The 13,493-nt window shown below is 40.0% G+C and overlaps 1 protein-coding gene across 7 annotated transcripts in view; it reads left to right on the forward strand.

Annotated features, from left to right (window-relative positions):
• The window catches only part of EYA3 (EYA transcriptional coactivator and phosphatase 3), a 122,898-nt gene that overhangs the window by 98,986 nt on the left and 10,419 nt on the right, over window positions 1-13,493 (forward strand). For all 7 annotated transcript variants that reach the window (XM_088022539.1, XM_088022540.1, XM_028113625.2 and 4 more), the window contains 5 exons: window positions 508-597; window positions 2,880-2,938; window positions 5,012-5,172; window positions 7,599-7,713; window positions 8,766-8,887. In XM_088022539.1, the coding sequence (XP_087878665.1) occupies window positions 508-597; window positions 2,880-2,938; window positions 5,012-5,172; window positions 7,599-7,713; window positions 8,766-8,887 (547 nt within the window). The remainder of the gene's footprint in view (window positions 1-507; window positions 598-2,879; window positions 2,939-5,011; window positions 5,173-7,598; window positions 7,714-8,765; window positions 8,888-13,493) is intronic.

Genomic DNA, 13,493 nt, shown 5'->3' on the forward strand with positions numbered 1-13,493 from the left:
CCTACAAATATTTTGGCTCTTCAGCCTTCTTCACTTATTTCCTGGCTGTTGAGATTGTCAGATAACTGACTTCTGGCGTCATGCTCTGTGTGTGTGTGTGTGTGTGTGCGTGCGTGTGTGTGTGTGTGCGTGTGTGTGCGCGTGCGTGTGTGTGTGCGTGTGCGTGCGTGCGCGCGCGCGCACATGGTGCGGAGGCTGAAGGGAGATAATGGGTATCACAATAGTAATATTTTAGCAATAGCATTTCTCACAAAACAGAATTTCCGCTCAAATTGTTTTTTTTTTTTAAGTGTGTTTAGTTTTCTAAAAACTAAGTCCTGAAATTTTTAACTTTGCACAATCCCAGATTCTTCTAACTGAATGAAATTGCATAAGTAACAGTTAGAAGCACTTTTGCAGGCCTCTGTTGTTTTGACCTTGACCCAGAATAACTCCAAAATATTTATAAGATTGGAACCAGTGCTGTTAGTACCAAATTAAACAGATTTTTCTCTTATTGTCTTCTAGGATCCAACAGTAGTGATTGGCTCAGGTTTAACAATGGAAGAGATGATTTTTGAAGTGGCTGATACACATCTATTTTTCAATGACTTAGAGGTAAGCATTTGAAATTGTTTCTGTGCTTCAGTGAAACATTTTGTTTGTTCAGTAACTATTTATTTGTCTAGCCTATGCTTATTGTATTTAGAGGAAGTGTGGTGAGAAGGGGTGGTTGTGGAGAAGCCAGCTGGCCACTTAGACTTATGTAGTCTTATAAGAACAGTGCCTTAGCTAGGTCACCGGTCTTGGTACTGGCCCTCAATTTTATTGGTTCAAAATTTTGATTTTTGTTAGCCTATTTGGAAGTGATCTAGCTCTAGGGGAAATGCCAGCCCTTCAGACAAAACAGTGAAGTGTAAACCAACATTCCTATTTGTTCATCTGTCTTAAATAACATACAATAATGTGGGTTTGACTCTTTGTACTCTTAATTATATTTTGACTATTTTTTGATTTTACCTTCTTAAAATATAATCTCTTGATTTGTCAGATCTATAAATGGCTGCTCTAACTCATTATAACTTATACATGCTTATTATCCATGTATAGGTTAACCTTGATGTCCAGAATCATTGTATAGTTAGATGCAAGGAAAACCAGGAGCACTGAGAGCTTCTTGGTGAATTTTTTGGCTTTGACATTTGAGTTCACCTTTGAGGTGACCATGGTGTAGTGGCAAGAGCACAAGACTGGGAAGTCAGAAGACCAGAGTGTGAGTTCCAGGTTAGGAAAGTTTAAGTTTAAGTTCTATTTAAGAACTCACCATTTTGGGCCTCAGTTAAGCAGTTATCCTACGCAAGAAACTAGTAACAGTTCTGTCTGAGGAAGGGGATATGTTGCTGGGACCCAGAGGTGGGAAGGAGCAGACTTGTCACTTCATGCCCTTTTGAGTTCCAAACTGTGTACTACTTATATAACCTAGTTTTTAAAAACAGTGAAAATTGTAAGTTAAAAAATAAAATAGTGGGGCACCTGGCTGGCTCAGTCGGAAGAGCATGCGACTCTTGATCTCAGGGTTGTGAGTTCCAGCCCCACATGGGGTGTAAAGATTACTTAAAATAAATAAAATTAATTAAAAATAAGATAGCATTTTATAAACACAAAGTAATCCTATTTCTTTTTAAAGATAGTCTAGTTCTTCTCAATGGACAGATCTCCAACAAATTGAATTACCCAGGTCTCTAAACTCCAGTACCTTTGTCTAACCTCCACAATGCTTTATTCTTCCTCAACTTCACGTGTTGATACGTTAGGACATCATAGTTTTTACTCAGCAAACATTTATTGAAAACCTACTTTGTGCCAATAATTATTGCCAAATTGTATTTGTAATGATTTTCTAGACATAGACCTCACTCAGGACTGAAAGTTCTGTGAAGAATTTGACCTGAATATGTTCCTGCCCCCCAGGTCAGTGGTTCTCAACTTTAGGGGGCATAAGAATCACCTGGGGAGCTTGTTAAAAATGAAGATTCTAGGACTTCACACCCAGAAATTCTGATTCAAGTAGGTCTGGGGTGGACCCAAGAATATGCATTTTTAAAAAACTTGCCCAGGGGATTCTGATGTAGGCGGACATCACAACATTGCCTTAGGTGGTGTCAGAGGAATGAATCTCTCAGATTTAGGTAGTGGGTGGCATTTAGTTCATAGTAGCACGGGCTTGGTGGAAAGAACCTTGGATTCAAATTGGAAGGCCCAGGCACTTTCTCGTTTCTTTCTATCACTCACTAGTTGTGTGGCCGTGGGTCATTCATTTCACCTCACTTTTAGAACATGAGATTAACTTAGGTGACCACTTCTAATTCCTAAGTTTGGACTTACAGATTTCTGTTTCAGTCATTCTCCGTTTTGATACCATACCCTACCAGCATCTGTTTCATCTGCAAAAACGTATTGGGTACATGCTACGTAAAAGCACATGCTACGTAAGGACTAGACTGAAGGGGTACAAGGGAGCTGTAGGATACAGGTTGTGCCACAGGAGGGCTGCAGTTTATAACAGAACTTCACAGTCTGGCGTAGGACGTAGACATCCCTGACAGTGTAAGGGAGTTTGTGTTTATACCCATGAGCTATTGTGTTATACCCATGACTACTGAGAGAAGAGTATACCTGAGGGTCAGGCTGGGTAAGGAAGATTTCATGAGACCGTGGGACATGAATTAGGCCTTAAAAGAAGTTGGACAGCAGGGGGGTGAGAGTGATCCTCCACACATAGGAGACTGTAAGGATTTTCATCATCTGCCATTATTTTTGGTCTTTTTACAATATGTCATGGTGGTGGTAGCACTTCTACTCCCTGGACTGAAATAGTGTGTGGTTTTGTTTTTTAACAGGAGTGTGACCAGGTGCACGTGGAAGATGTGGCTTCTGATGACAATGGCCAGGACTTGAGGTGATAGAAACAGTGATGTCTTAAACATCAGTGTACCTGTTAGGCATGAGATACTGTCTAGGTTCAGAGGAAAACAAAGACGAGTAAAAGATCCCACAGTCTGTTAGCGGAGACCGAGACAAACAGAGGTAATGATGGACTGCAGTGTACAGAGGTGACAGTAGAGAATGTGACAGAGCACAGAAAAGAAAGTAACTCTGGTGGCTGTGGTTGCCAGCATTGGAGCGGCCTTCTCAGTGCAATAGAATTTGAGTATGGCCTTCAAGAGTGGGTGGCAATGACTGGATGAGGAAAAAGCATTTCAAAGTAAAGGGTACACCGGTTTCTCTTTGACCAGATTTTCAGTCAGGAGTGTGTTAGTTTTAGATACAAATAAGCATCAGGAATTTTACGAGGGAAACTAATTGTGGGGGTCTGTTGGTGTCAGGAATGACCCTATCGGAGACAGCCTTAAACCTTGTATCAGTGAACGCTACACTAAGGGGATCTCGGAGGCAAATGTTTGCTCCATCTCCTCATTTCTTTCTTGGCTGCTGTCTTCCCTCCCAGTAGTCTTAGTGAATAATCCAAAAATTTATCTAGCTTCTATTTAAGAACTTTCAGAAAAAAAGACCTGTCACATTTTTTTCATGTTAATTTGTTTTCGTGTTTGTCCCTTTCATAGGTTCTTCCCTGTGTCTACCCTAAAATTGTTTCATCCATGAATTCTCAAACATAGAGCAGAACTGGACGTATCACTCAGGAAGGACCTAATCCTGTAGTACTGAGAAAGATTACGAGGTCCCACGTGAGGATCAGCATCCAGTCGTGCATGTTGCTTGCACAGCCATGGAGCACACCATTCTAATGAGATTTTACTGGACCTTTTAGGAAAGTGCCTGGTCCAAAGCAGTTTATGATCTACCCTGAAGCCTAGTGTTTTTTTTCCTCTTATACATGAGGCCAACCAGTAATTACCTAAATGTCTTGACAGCTTTATTTTCTTAAAAATAGAATCTCACACTTACTGAACTCAGTTTTGATTTTTGATTGAACCAAGTTGTCTCTAATTCTGTCAGTCACTTTTTTATATCTTTACTTAGGAAGTGTTCAATCTCTCCCAGCCTGTTTAACTGTATTACTTATTTCTATGGCTGTGTAACAAATTACCCCAAAACTTAGTAGCTTAAAGCAATAAACATTTATCATCTCATAATTTCTATAGGACAGGAACTTGAAAGTGACTTAGCAAGGTAGTTTTGAATCAGGGTCTCTGAGATTAAAATCAAGATACTGGCTGGAGCTTAAATCATCTGAAGCCTTGATGGGAGCTGGAGGACCTGCTTGCAGCCTCTCACATGTGGCTGATCAGTTCCTCACTATATATGCCTCTCCATGGGGCAGTTCGAGTGTTCTCGTGTGACAGCTGACTTCTTTCAGAGCAAATGCTCCGAGAGAGCAAGAGAAGCCTGTCTCTGCGGTCTGACACCATCTCTTCTTCCACATCCTGTTTACATTTAAATCAATCCATACCCATAGGGAGAAGAATTAGAAGAGGGGAGTATTAAAGAATTTGTGGACATTTTATGACCCATGGACTTATGACCCATGAACTTAATAAACCAGCTAACATATCTCTGAAGAACATCTCCATTATACCTTGCAATTATTAATATTTGGGGTTATTTCCTTCCATTATTTCTTCACATGTTTCTCCACTTTGCATAGTTGCCATCGTGTGTGTGTGTGTGTACACAAAAATGTTATATTCTGGAGTTTTTTTTCATTATAAGATATTCTCTCATTAATGAAAAGATGCTCTATTCCCAAGACAACCTCTAGGGGATGCTGGTGCTTGAATGGGCTCTACCTCTCTTTCCTTTCTCTCCCTCCTTTCTTTGATGGCAGTAGTAGGGGCGAGGTAGACAACTAATGGAAGATAGATTCTGACACACAGAGATTAAAGGAGAAGTTTCTCAAAGCCTTTAGACTTGATGTCAGATGCCAGGAATAGGACAGAGAATCCCAGATGGGATTCAGCACAAAAGCCCATACAGTATAGATATTAATTTTCATCATCCTCTCTCTCTGCAGCAACTACAGTTTTTCAACAGATGGTTTCAGTGGGTCAGGAGGCGGTGGCAGCCATGGTTCCTCTGTGGGTGTCCAGGGAGGTGTGGACTGGATGAGAAAGCTGGCTTTCCGCTACCGAAAAGTGAGAGAAATCTATGATAAGCATAAAAGCAACGTGGGTGGTAAGTGTGGCATACAGCCAGTCTGATATTCTGTTTCCCTCTTATTTCCTATGTTCTTTTCCAGGGATTCCTTAGAACTCCCTGGCAACTGCTTAGGAATTGGGGCCACAATAACATTTTAACTTTGTATAAAAAAACAGGTTTGATTGAAACTCTTTGAGGAGGAAGCTCTGCATCTCTCATGGACTTCTCTTAGCATAACTTTGCAGAGTTCTCTTGTTCTTTTTAGACAAATACCTTTTTAAAGAAATGTGTTCCAAAGATTATGTTTGATGACATATGTTTTATTCTGGAGTCACAACTATTGTCAATACTAGTTAATGGGTTGCCATAATTTTTGACTGATTTATGTAACTATCAGAACAAGTCACGTAGAACTAGTGACTAGATTTATAATGGGTGGAAACGTTGGTCCAGAATTAAAGGTTGGCAGTAGCCATGTACTGGACCTTGGAAATTCTGCCCAGAAATATCTGAAATATCAGGTGTCACTATGCCTAAAATTCTGTTATTTAAAATTAATAAATTAAGCATAGATTGTTCAAATTAGAAGAGACTTTAGAAATCTAATCTGAATCCCTCATTTTGCATTTGAGAAAGCTCATTTATCATGAGGGTGCTGAGGACAGCTTACCCACGGTCACAGCTAGAATCCAGTCCCCTAACTCTTGGTCCAGTGTACTTTACATTCATGCAGGACACTTTTTTTTAAAGTATGAAAGATGTTTTTATTTTTATTTATTTATTTATTTTTAAAGTAAGCCCTGTGCCCAGTATGGGGCTTGAACTCACGAGCCCGAGATCAAGAGTTGCATGCTTACTGACTGAGACAGCCAAGCGCCCTGATGCAGTTCCTTTTTTAGTGATGTATCCTTACGAGAAAAAAATTTTAAGCTGTGAAGCATTACCCTCAAAGATCTAATACAAAATATTGCATGAAGTTTCAGGGATTTGATAGACTGTCTAGAGGTATATTATCCCAGATCAAGAAACAACTCCTGCCACACCATGCTGCCTTACATTGTGGTGCAGAAAGTAAAAATAGGGTTTTAAGATAATTTGGTTCATTTCTGTTAGAGCCCCCAGTACCAGATAAAAAGCACAGGCATCTGGGCTTTGGGAATTTAATATGCTTTTTTTAGATTCCCCTTTTTATGGCCTATTTTTTTCTCATGACTCAGAGCCAGTACTTTATTTTGGCAACTCCCATCTTTTTGCTTTTACTGTCTCCACACATAAGCCTTTCTTTTGTTAGTTTTCATATACAACCTAAGTATCTGATCCTTTTTCTGTTAGTTGAGGGCCAGGACCTGGTTTCCTGAAGAAAGTGATATAACCCTCTGTGAGAATCCCCTGAGCCTACTCTGGGGAACATATTAAAAGTAAGGTCCAGCTGTATTTTGTAAAATAGGAATTAACAGAAGTGCCACATCATATTATTAATTAAGTATGTGACATGTGGACTTATGTGTATGCCACACATGACATATAGGTACTGGTTTTGTTGTTGTCTTATCAGAGACCTTGAGAGTCATGTATTTCTAGGCTTGCATTGTGAAACCGACAATCTGAAAACAAATTATATACCAGTCTCCTCACAGAAATGCCTTCTGTTTTTGTGAAATACTTGTAATAGAAGATAGGATTTCTCTTTTACCTTCACTACAGAAAATACAGGGCCAGATTTATTATTTGAATATTATAATTCAAATGTCTGATAACATGCTCCCATCCGATGAATTCTGTTTTGTTCCATGCTTGTCTGATCTTGAGCAGTGTTTCAGTCTCCTCTTAGTTGGAGTTGTTTCAGAAGCAAGTACAGTACAAATAAATGATGTTCATGAAGTTGGTCATTCAACCTGGAATCTCAGGTCGATGTGTTATGAACGGGTGAGAGCACGGTCACCATGGGAGCAGGGTGTGGCAGAGCAAAGACTTGGGAAGCCAGAAGCCACTAACTGCTGTGTGATCTTAGGCAGCCCCCTTTCCTCCCTGGGCTTTGGTTTCTTTAGAGAGATTGGAAATGCTGCAGACTCTTCCAGCTCTAACCCTCATTTCTCCCCCTTTGATTCTTGATGTCACATCTACAGCAGCGCTGCTCAGAGTGTGGTCCACCAGTCTGCCAGTCATGTTACTGGCTGGTGATGAAAGAGTAAGCTTTGGCAGAATCTGATCACAGTGTTTCTTTCAGCTGATTTTGTGCTGGTGGTTGTGGCCCGCCTAGCAAAACATTCTGATGAAGAAAGTCAAAAAGGCATTTTAATTAAGTAGACTGTTCCAGGGTTTTACCAAGAAGAGAAACCTGTTAGCTCAATAGAATATTTCAGTGACTCACACTATTTCTAAATTGAATTTAGAAGTTGCTTCCTTAGTGTCAGCAAGGATATATTGTCAAATGATAAATGTGTCTGCTTTTATTCCCAAAGGCCTACTCAGTCCCCAGAGAAAGGAAGCACTGCAGAGACTAAGAGCAGAAATTGAAGTTTTAACAGATTCCTGGTTAGGAACTGCATTAAAGTCCTTACTTCTCATCCAGTCCAGGTATGGGAATGGTACTTTTAGGTCTCATCGTCTCCTATATGCACTCAGTCCTACCCCAGTCCAGGATAGGCCACTCCCTGACACCGGTTTGGGATAGGGGTGAGAGGAGTTGAAAGGATGCAAGCAAACATTTAGGTTCGGTGGGAGGCGAGGTCATTCTATGCTGACAGCATGTGTTCGAATTTTCAGAGAATATTTATATATGAAAGCCTTTTTATTTCCCCTTATTTTTCGCTCACAGAATGAAAGCTTAGTGACCCATAATATCCAGCCCAGGAATGGGCCTGGTCACATCAGAGAATCCCTGTAGGAGACACATCGCATACCCTAAGTACAGGAAGCTCTAAAGAAATGTATCAAAGCCTACTCAGGAAGGCAGGATTCAGAAGAAAAGGAAAAATTAAGTAGTTTAAGGAGATTTCAGCTTTTGAAGCTTAGGATGGGAAATAAATATAGTCAAATACAGTCTACACCAGTACCCTGTTCCTCCCTCCCTCAAAGCAGGAATTCCAGATCTACAACCTAGTAGAGCAAACAGTAAAACTGACACCAAGGGGTAGATATCCGTGAAGGTAAAGGACATGTGAAATTAAGGTGTATTCTGGAATCTGTGTTGCTATTGTGTGAGAGGCAGAGAGGACTTAAATCATATCTTACTTAAGAGCTGAGTTGCATTCAGATGAAATAGCACTGTGAAAGTCTTCATTGCTGGTTTTCTAGAGTGTGCTATCAGGGACATGGGTTGGTGGTTTATTTGCTAACAAATGCAGTGAGCTAGAATGGTCATAAGGGAAATGGGGCAAGAATCAAGTTGCTGCTCTGTGCCCACTATATATATATATAAATAAATATAATCTCTGTCCTTTAATATGGGAAATAAATAAATCTGAGGTAATTAGAGCAACAGCTGAGCATGGCACTGAACAAAAATCAGGCCCTTTGAAGTTAGTTTTTAATAATTAGATTCTAAAGAGAAGACGCATTTGAATTCTTGCTCTCAGGTTTGTTTAGTTTCACCTTTTCCTTTTCTTTTTATTTTTTCTCCCTTCTAGAAAGAATTGTGTGAATGTTCTGATCACTACAACTCAGCTGGTTCCAGCTCTGGCCAAGGTTCTCCTTTACGGGCTAGGAGAAATATTTCCTATTGAAAACATCTATAGTGCTACCAAAATTGGTATGGTTTCTATTCTCTTTCTTGTCACTTGCCTTACATAATACTTCATAATTATGATGTGCTTAATTATTTACCAATCCCATAATTAGACACTTTATGTATATCTCTAATCCTCACAGCAGTCTTTTCCTAGTATTAGTGATGGGCCAGTTCAGGCTTAACAGTTGTGTAGCTTCCTCAAGGCTCCACGGCTAGTAAGTTACATAAACCGGATTCAAATCCAGGTTTGTAGGACTTAAAGTTTATCATGCTCTTTCCTTTTGTAATAATTGAAAGAACGTAATATATAGCTTGGAAATCTACTTTTGCCTCATTCCAGATTTATTTTTCTTTTCCACAGAGACAGTGGTGCAGTATAGTCTTATAGAAAAAGCACTAAATTAAAAATCAAAGACTAAGCTATATACTTAAAACTGGTTAAATCCCTCACACCCATTCAGATGGCTACTGTCAAAAAAAGAAAAATAGGGGCGCCTGGGTGGCTCAGTCAGTTAAGCGGCTGCCTTCAGTTCAGGTCATGATCCCAGGGTCCTGGAATGGAGCCCCACGTCGGGCTCCCTGCACAGTGGGAAGCCTGCTTCTCCCTCTCCCTCTGCCCCTGCTTGTGTTCCCTCTCTCGCTGTCTCTGTCAAATAAATAAATAAAATATTAAAAAAAAATAGTTGGGGTACCTGGCTGACTCAGTCAGTGGAGCGTGCAACTCTCCATGTTGATGGGACATAGTTCAAGCCCCACGTTGGGCGTAGAGTTTACTTAAAAATAAAAAAAGAAAAAGAATAACAAGTGTTGACAAGGGTGTGAATAAATTAGAGCCCTTCTGCACTGTTGGTGGGAGTATAACATGGTAGGACTACTATGGAAAACAGTATGGTGGTTCCTCAAAAAATTTAAAAAAGAACTATTATATGATCAGTAATCCCACTTCTGGGTATATATCCAAAAGGATTGAAAGCAGGATCTCCAAAAAATATCTGCACACCCATGTTCATGGTAGCGTTATTCACGATCGCCAAGAGGTGGAAGCAACCCAGACGTCCATCAAATGAATGGATACACAGGAGACGATATATTCATACATACAGTGGGCGATCATTGTGCCTAAAAGGGAAGAAAATCTTGTCATATACTACCACGTGTGTCAGCCTTGAAGATGTTATGCTAATGAAGTCAGCCAGTCACAAAAAGGCAAATACTGTGTGTTTCTTAGTCACACTCATAGAAACAGACAGTAGGATGGTGATTAACAAAGGCTTGGAGGAAAAGGGAAATAGGGAATTGTTGTTTAATGGGTATAGAATTTCAGCTTTGCACCATGAAAAGTTCTGGAGCAACAATGTGAGTATACTTAACACTGCTGAAATGTACATTTAAAAATGGTTAAGATGGCAGATTTTATGGTTTTTAGTGCAATTTTTTGAAAAGGAAAAAACAAACAGTAATAAGGACTAGAATTCAGGGCGCCCGGGTGGCTCAGTCGGTTAAGCGTCTGCCTTCAGCTCAGGCCCTGATCCCAGGGTGCTGGGATGGAGCCCCGCACGGAGCCCCGCACGGGGCCTGCTGCTCCCTCTCCCTTTGCCCCTCCCCCTGCTTGTGCTCTCTCTCGCCCTCTCTCTCTCTCTCATGAATAAATAAAATCTTTAACAAGGAAAAAAAGGACTAGAATTCAAGTCCTGTCTCCCCCACTTACTAGTTCTCACTTTAGGCAAATTATCTCTTGAGCCCCCCATTTTCTCATATAAAATGAGAAACTTCCAGAGAGATTGTGAAACTCAAATGGGACTGTGTAAATGAAGGTACTCTTTAACCCCTAAAAATGTATTCAGTACCAAGTATGGGAAACAGTAGATACTCGATAAATATTTGCTGAAATAATTAATTAATTGGCACCAGATTTATACAAAACCAGCTTGTCCCACTAAGATGGCAGCAAGTGTGTCACTGTGCTTCTTGTGTGCTGAACATGGTCAGAAAAAGAGGAATATGACAGCCCTCTCCTCACCTGTCCAGACTCTTACAGTTCCTGTTTCACTGTTATACCAAGCAAAGGAGAGGGTCCTAGAGTTTGAAGATGAACTGTGGTTATTCATTATTTTTTTAATAATCTACTACATGCCTGTTGATCAGCTTTCTCCATAAAAAGCAGGTCTAATTATATATATCCACACACACATACACACACCCCAGGACGTGTGGAGGTCATAAGCCCACCGGGTCCTGTTGACATTTATTTTTTTTCATTCATTCACCAAATATTTATTGGTCACCTTTATGTGCAAGGCATTTTTCTAGGTCCTGGGTATACAGCAGTGATCAAAAAAATCCTTGCCTCTAGTGGGAAGAAACAGTAAACAAGTAAGTTAAGGAAAACAAACCACCTATGTCAAATGGTGGTAAGTGCTATAGCTAAAAATCAATTAGGAAAAGAAGGCCATGTTTCAAATAGGGTAGTTAGGGAAGACCTCAAGGCAAAGCTACCTTTTTCTTTTCTTTTCTTTCTTTCTCTTTCTTTCTCTTTCTTTTTCTTTCTTTCTTTCTTTCTTTCTTTCTTTCTTTCTTTCTTTCTTTCTTTCTTTCTTTCTTTCTTTCTTTCTTTCTTTCTTTCTTTCTTTCTTTCTTTCTTTCTTTCTTTCTTTCTTTCTTTCTTTCTTTTCTTTCTTTTCTTTCTTTTCTTTCTTTTCTTTCTTTTCTTTCTTTTCTTTCTTCTTTTTCTTTCGTTAACCTTCTAGGCAAGACCTAACAGGTGAAGGAGTTAGCCATTAGCGTTTACTTGGAGAAAGAGCATGCCAACGAGAGGGAACAGCCAGTGGAAGAGGTTGGAGGCATGTGCGGGGAGGAGCAGGGGAGGAAGAATGTTGGCAAGTAAAGTCAAAAGAGATCAAAGGAGAGGGTGGGGAGATCTTGCAGGGCCTTGTAGATTATTTTAAAGACTTTAGCTTTTATTCCAATGAAATGCTGTCTTAAGGTTTTGAGCAGAAGACTGACAAGATCTGACTTACCCATTAAATGCATCAGGTTGGGGGCGCCTGGGTGGCTCAGTCGTTAAGCATCTGTCTTCGGCTCAGGTCATGATCCCAGGGTCCTGGGATTGAGCCCCGCATCGGGCTCCCTGTTCAGCGGGAAGCCTACTTCTGCCCCTCCCATTCCCCCTGCTCATGTTCCCTCTCTCGCTATGTCTCTCTCTGTCAAATAAATAAATAAAATATTTTAAAAAAATAAATAAATGCATCAGGCGGCTGCTGTGTAGGATCTTGAGGAGGGTAGCTGGGAGTCAAATTAGGAGGTTATTGTAACAATCCAGCATGAGATCCTGGGTGGCTTGAACCAAGGTAGTAGCAATAGAGATGGGGAAGTAGTCATGTATGATGATAGATATGTCTATGATACATATAGGATATATTATGAAGGCATTATTTTGACAGGCTTTGCTAGTAATTTGGATATGGGGTGTGAAAGAAAAAGAAGTTAAGGAGGTGTCCCAGGATTTTGGCCTAAGCAGCTGAAAGGATGAAGATGCCATTTACTGAGATGGAGAAGGCTGTGGTAAAGATTAAAGGTCTAGTTTTAGATGCTAGGTTTGAAATAATTACTAGACGTCCAAGCAGAGATGTCAGGTAGGCAGTTGGATATCTGAGTCTGGAAGTCAAGGGAGAGGTACTGGCTGGAGTTAAATAATTAGGAGTTCTTCGTGTACGTGTGGTTATTAAAAAGGACTACATAAGTCATTGGAATGAACCCAGACAGAAGAATAGAGGTCTATGAACTAAGTCCTGAGTCCCTCTAATATTTAAATGTTTGGATCTTAAGGTGGAACCAGCAGAAGTTTCAGAAGGAGAGGTATGTGTGAGGTAGGAAGAAAACTGGGAGAATGGTGTCTTAGAAGAAGACAAAGGGAGAGTGTTCGATTCAATCAGATGTTGCTGATGGGTCAAATAAGGTTGCTACATGGAGGCCATTAATAAACTTGATGTGCAGTTTGAACAAAATGATGGGGGTGATATCTAATTGGAATGGGTTTAAGAGAGAATGGAAAGAGAAGAGCTGGAGAAGGCAACCATATGACAACACTTTAGATCAATTGTAAAAAAGAACAAAGAAATGAGGTAGTAACTGGAGGGTTATATGGGCTCGAGAATTTTTGAGCGTAAGAGAAATTCTATCAAGTTTATATGCAGGTGGTAAGGATTCACTAGATGAGGAAGAACAATGGTGGTGCCTCCCGTGTGTCTGACATTGACAAGGCGCTAGGAATATAGCAGGGACAAAGTCCTCTGTTCTCATGGAAATTACCATCACTCACTGGTATGAGGGTAACTGGGTTATCCATATGAGAAGAAAAGCAGAATTGTATTCCTTCTTTTTGCTATTTGCAGAAATAAGTTCCAGGTGGATAAAATAAAACTTAACATGATAAGCAAAACTTTAATTTTTAGAAGAAAATACAGAAGAGTATCTGTATGGCCTTAAGGTAGAAGGGGATGTTATTTAAAAGGCCCAAAATACAGTTTTGAAAAACAACAAAAAAATGATCATTTTAATTGGATGAAGCTTTATATCGAGTGAAAATATAAAGTGACAAAACTAGACTGGGAGAAGATATTTGCAGTTC

This window comes from Eumetopias jubatus, unplaced genomic scaffold (assembly GCF_037043125.1).
Source record: "Eumetopias jubatus isolate StellerSeaLion01/CBP00866 unplaced genomic scaffold, mEumJub1_p1.0 scaffold_4, whole genome shotgun sequence".
Taxonomy (NCBI): domain Eukaryota; kingdom Metazoa; phylum Chordata; class Mammalia; order Carnivora; family Otariidae; genus Eumetopias; species Eumetopias jubatus.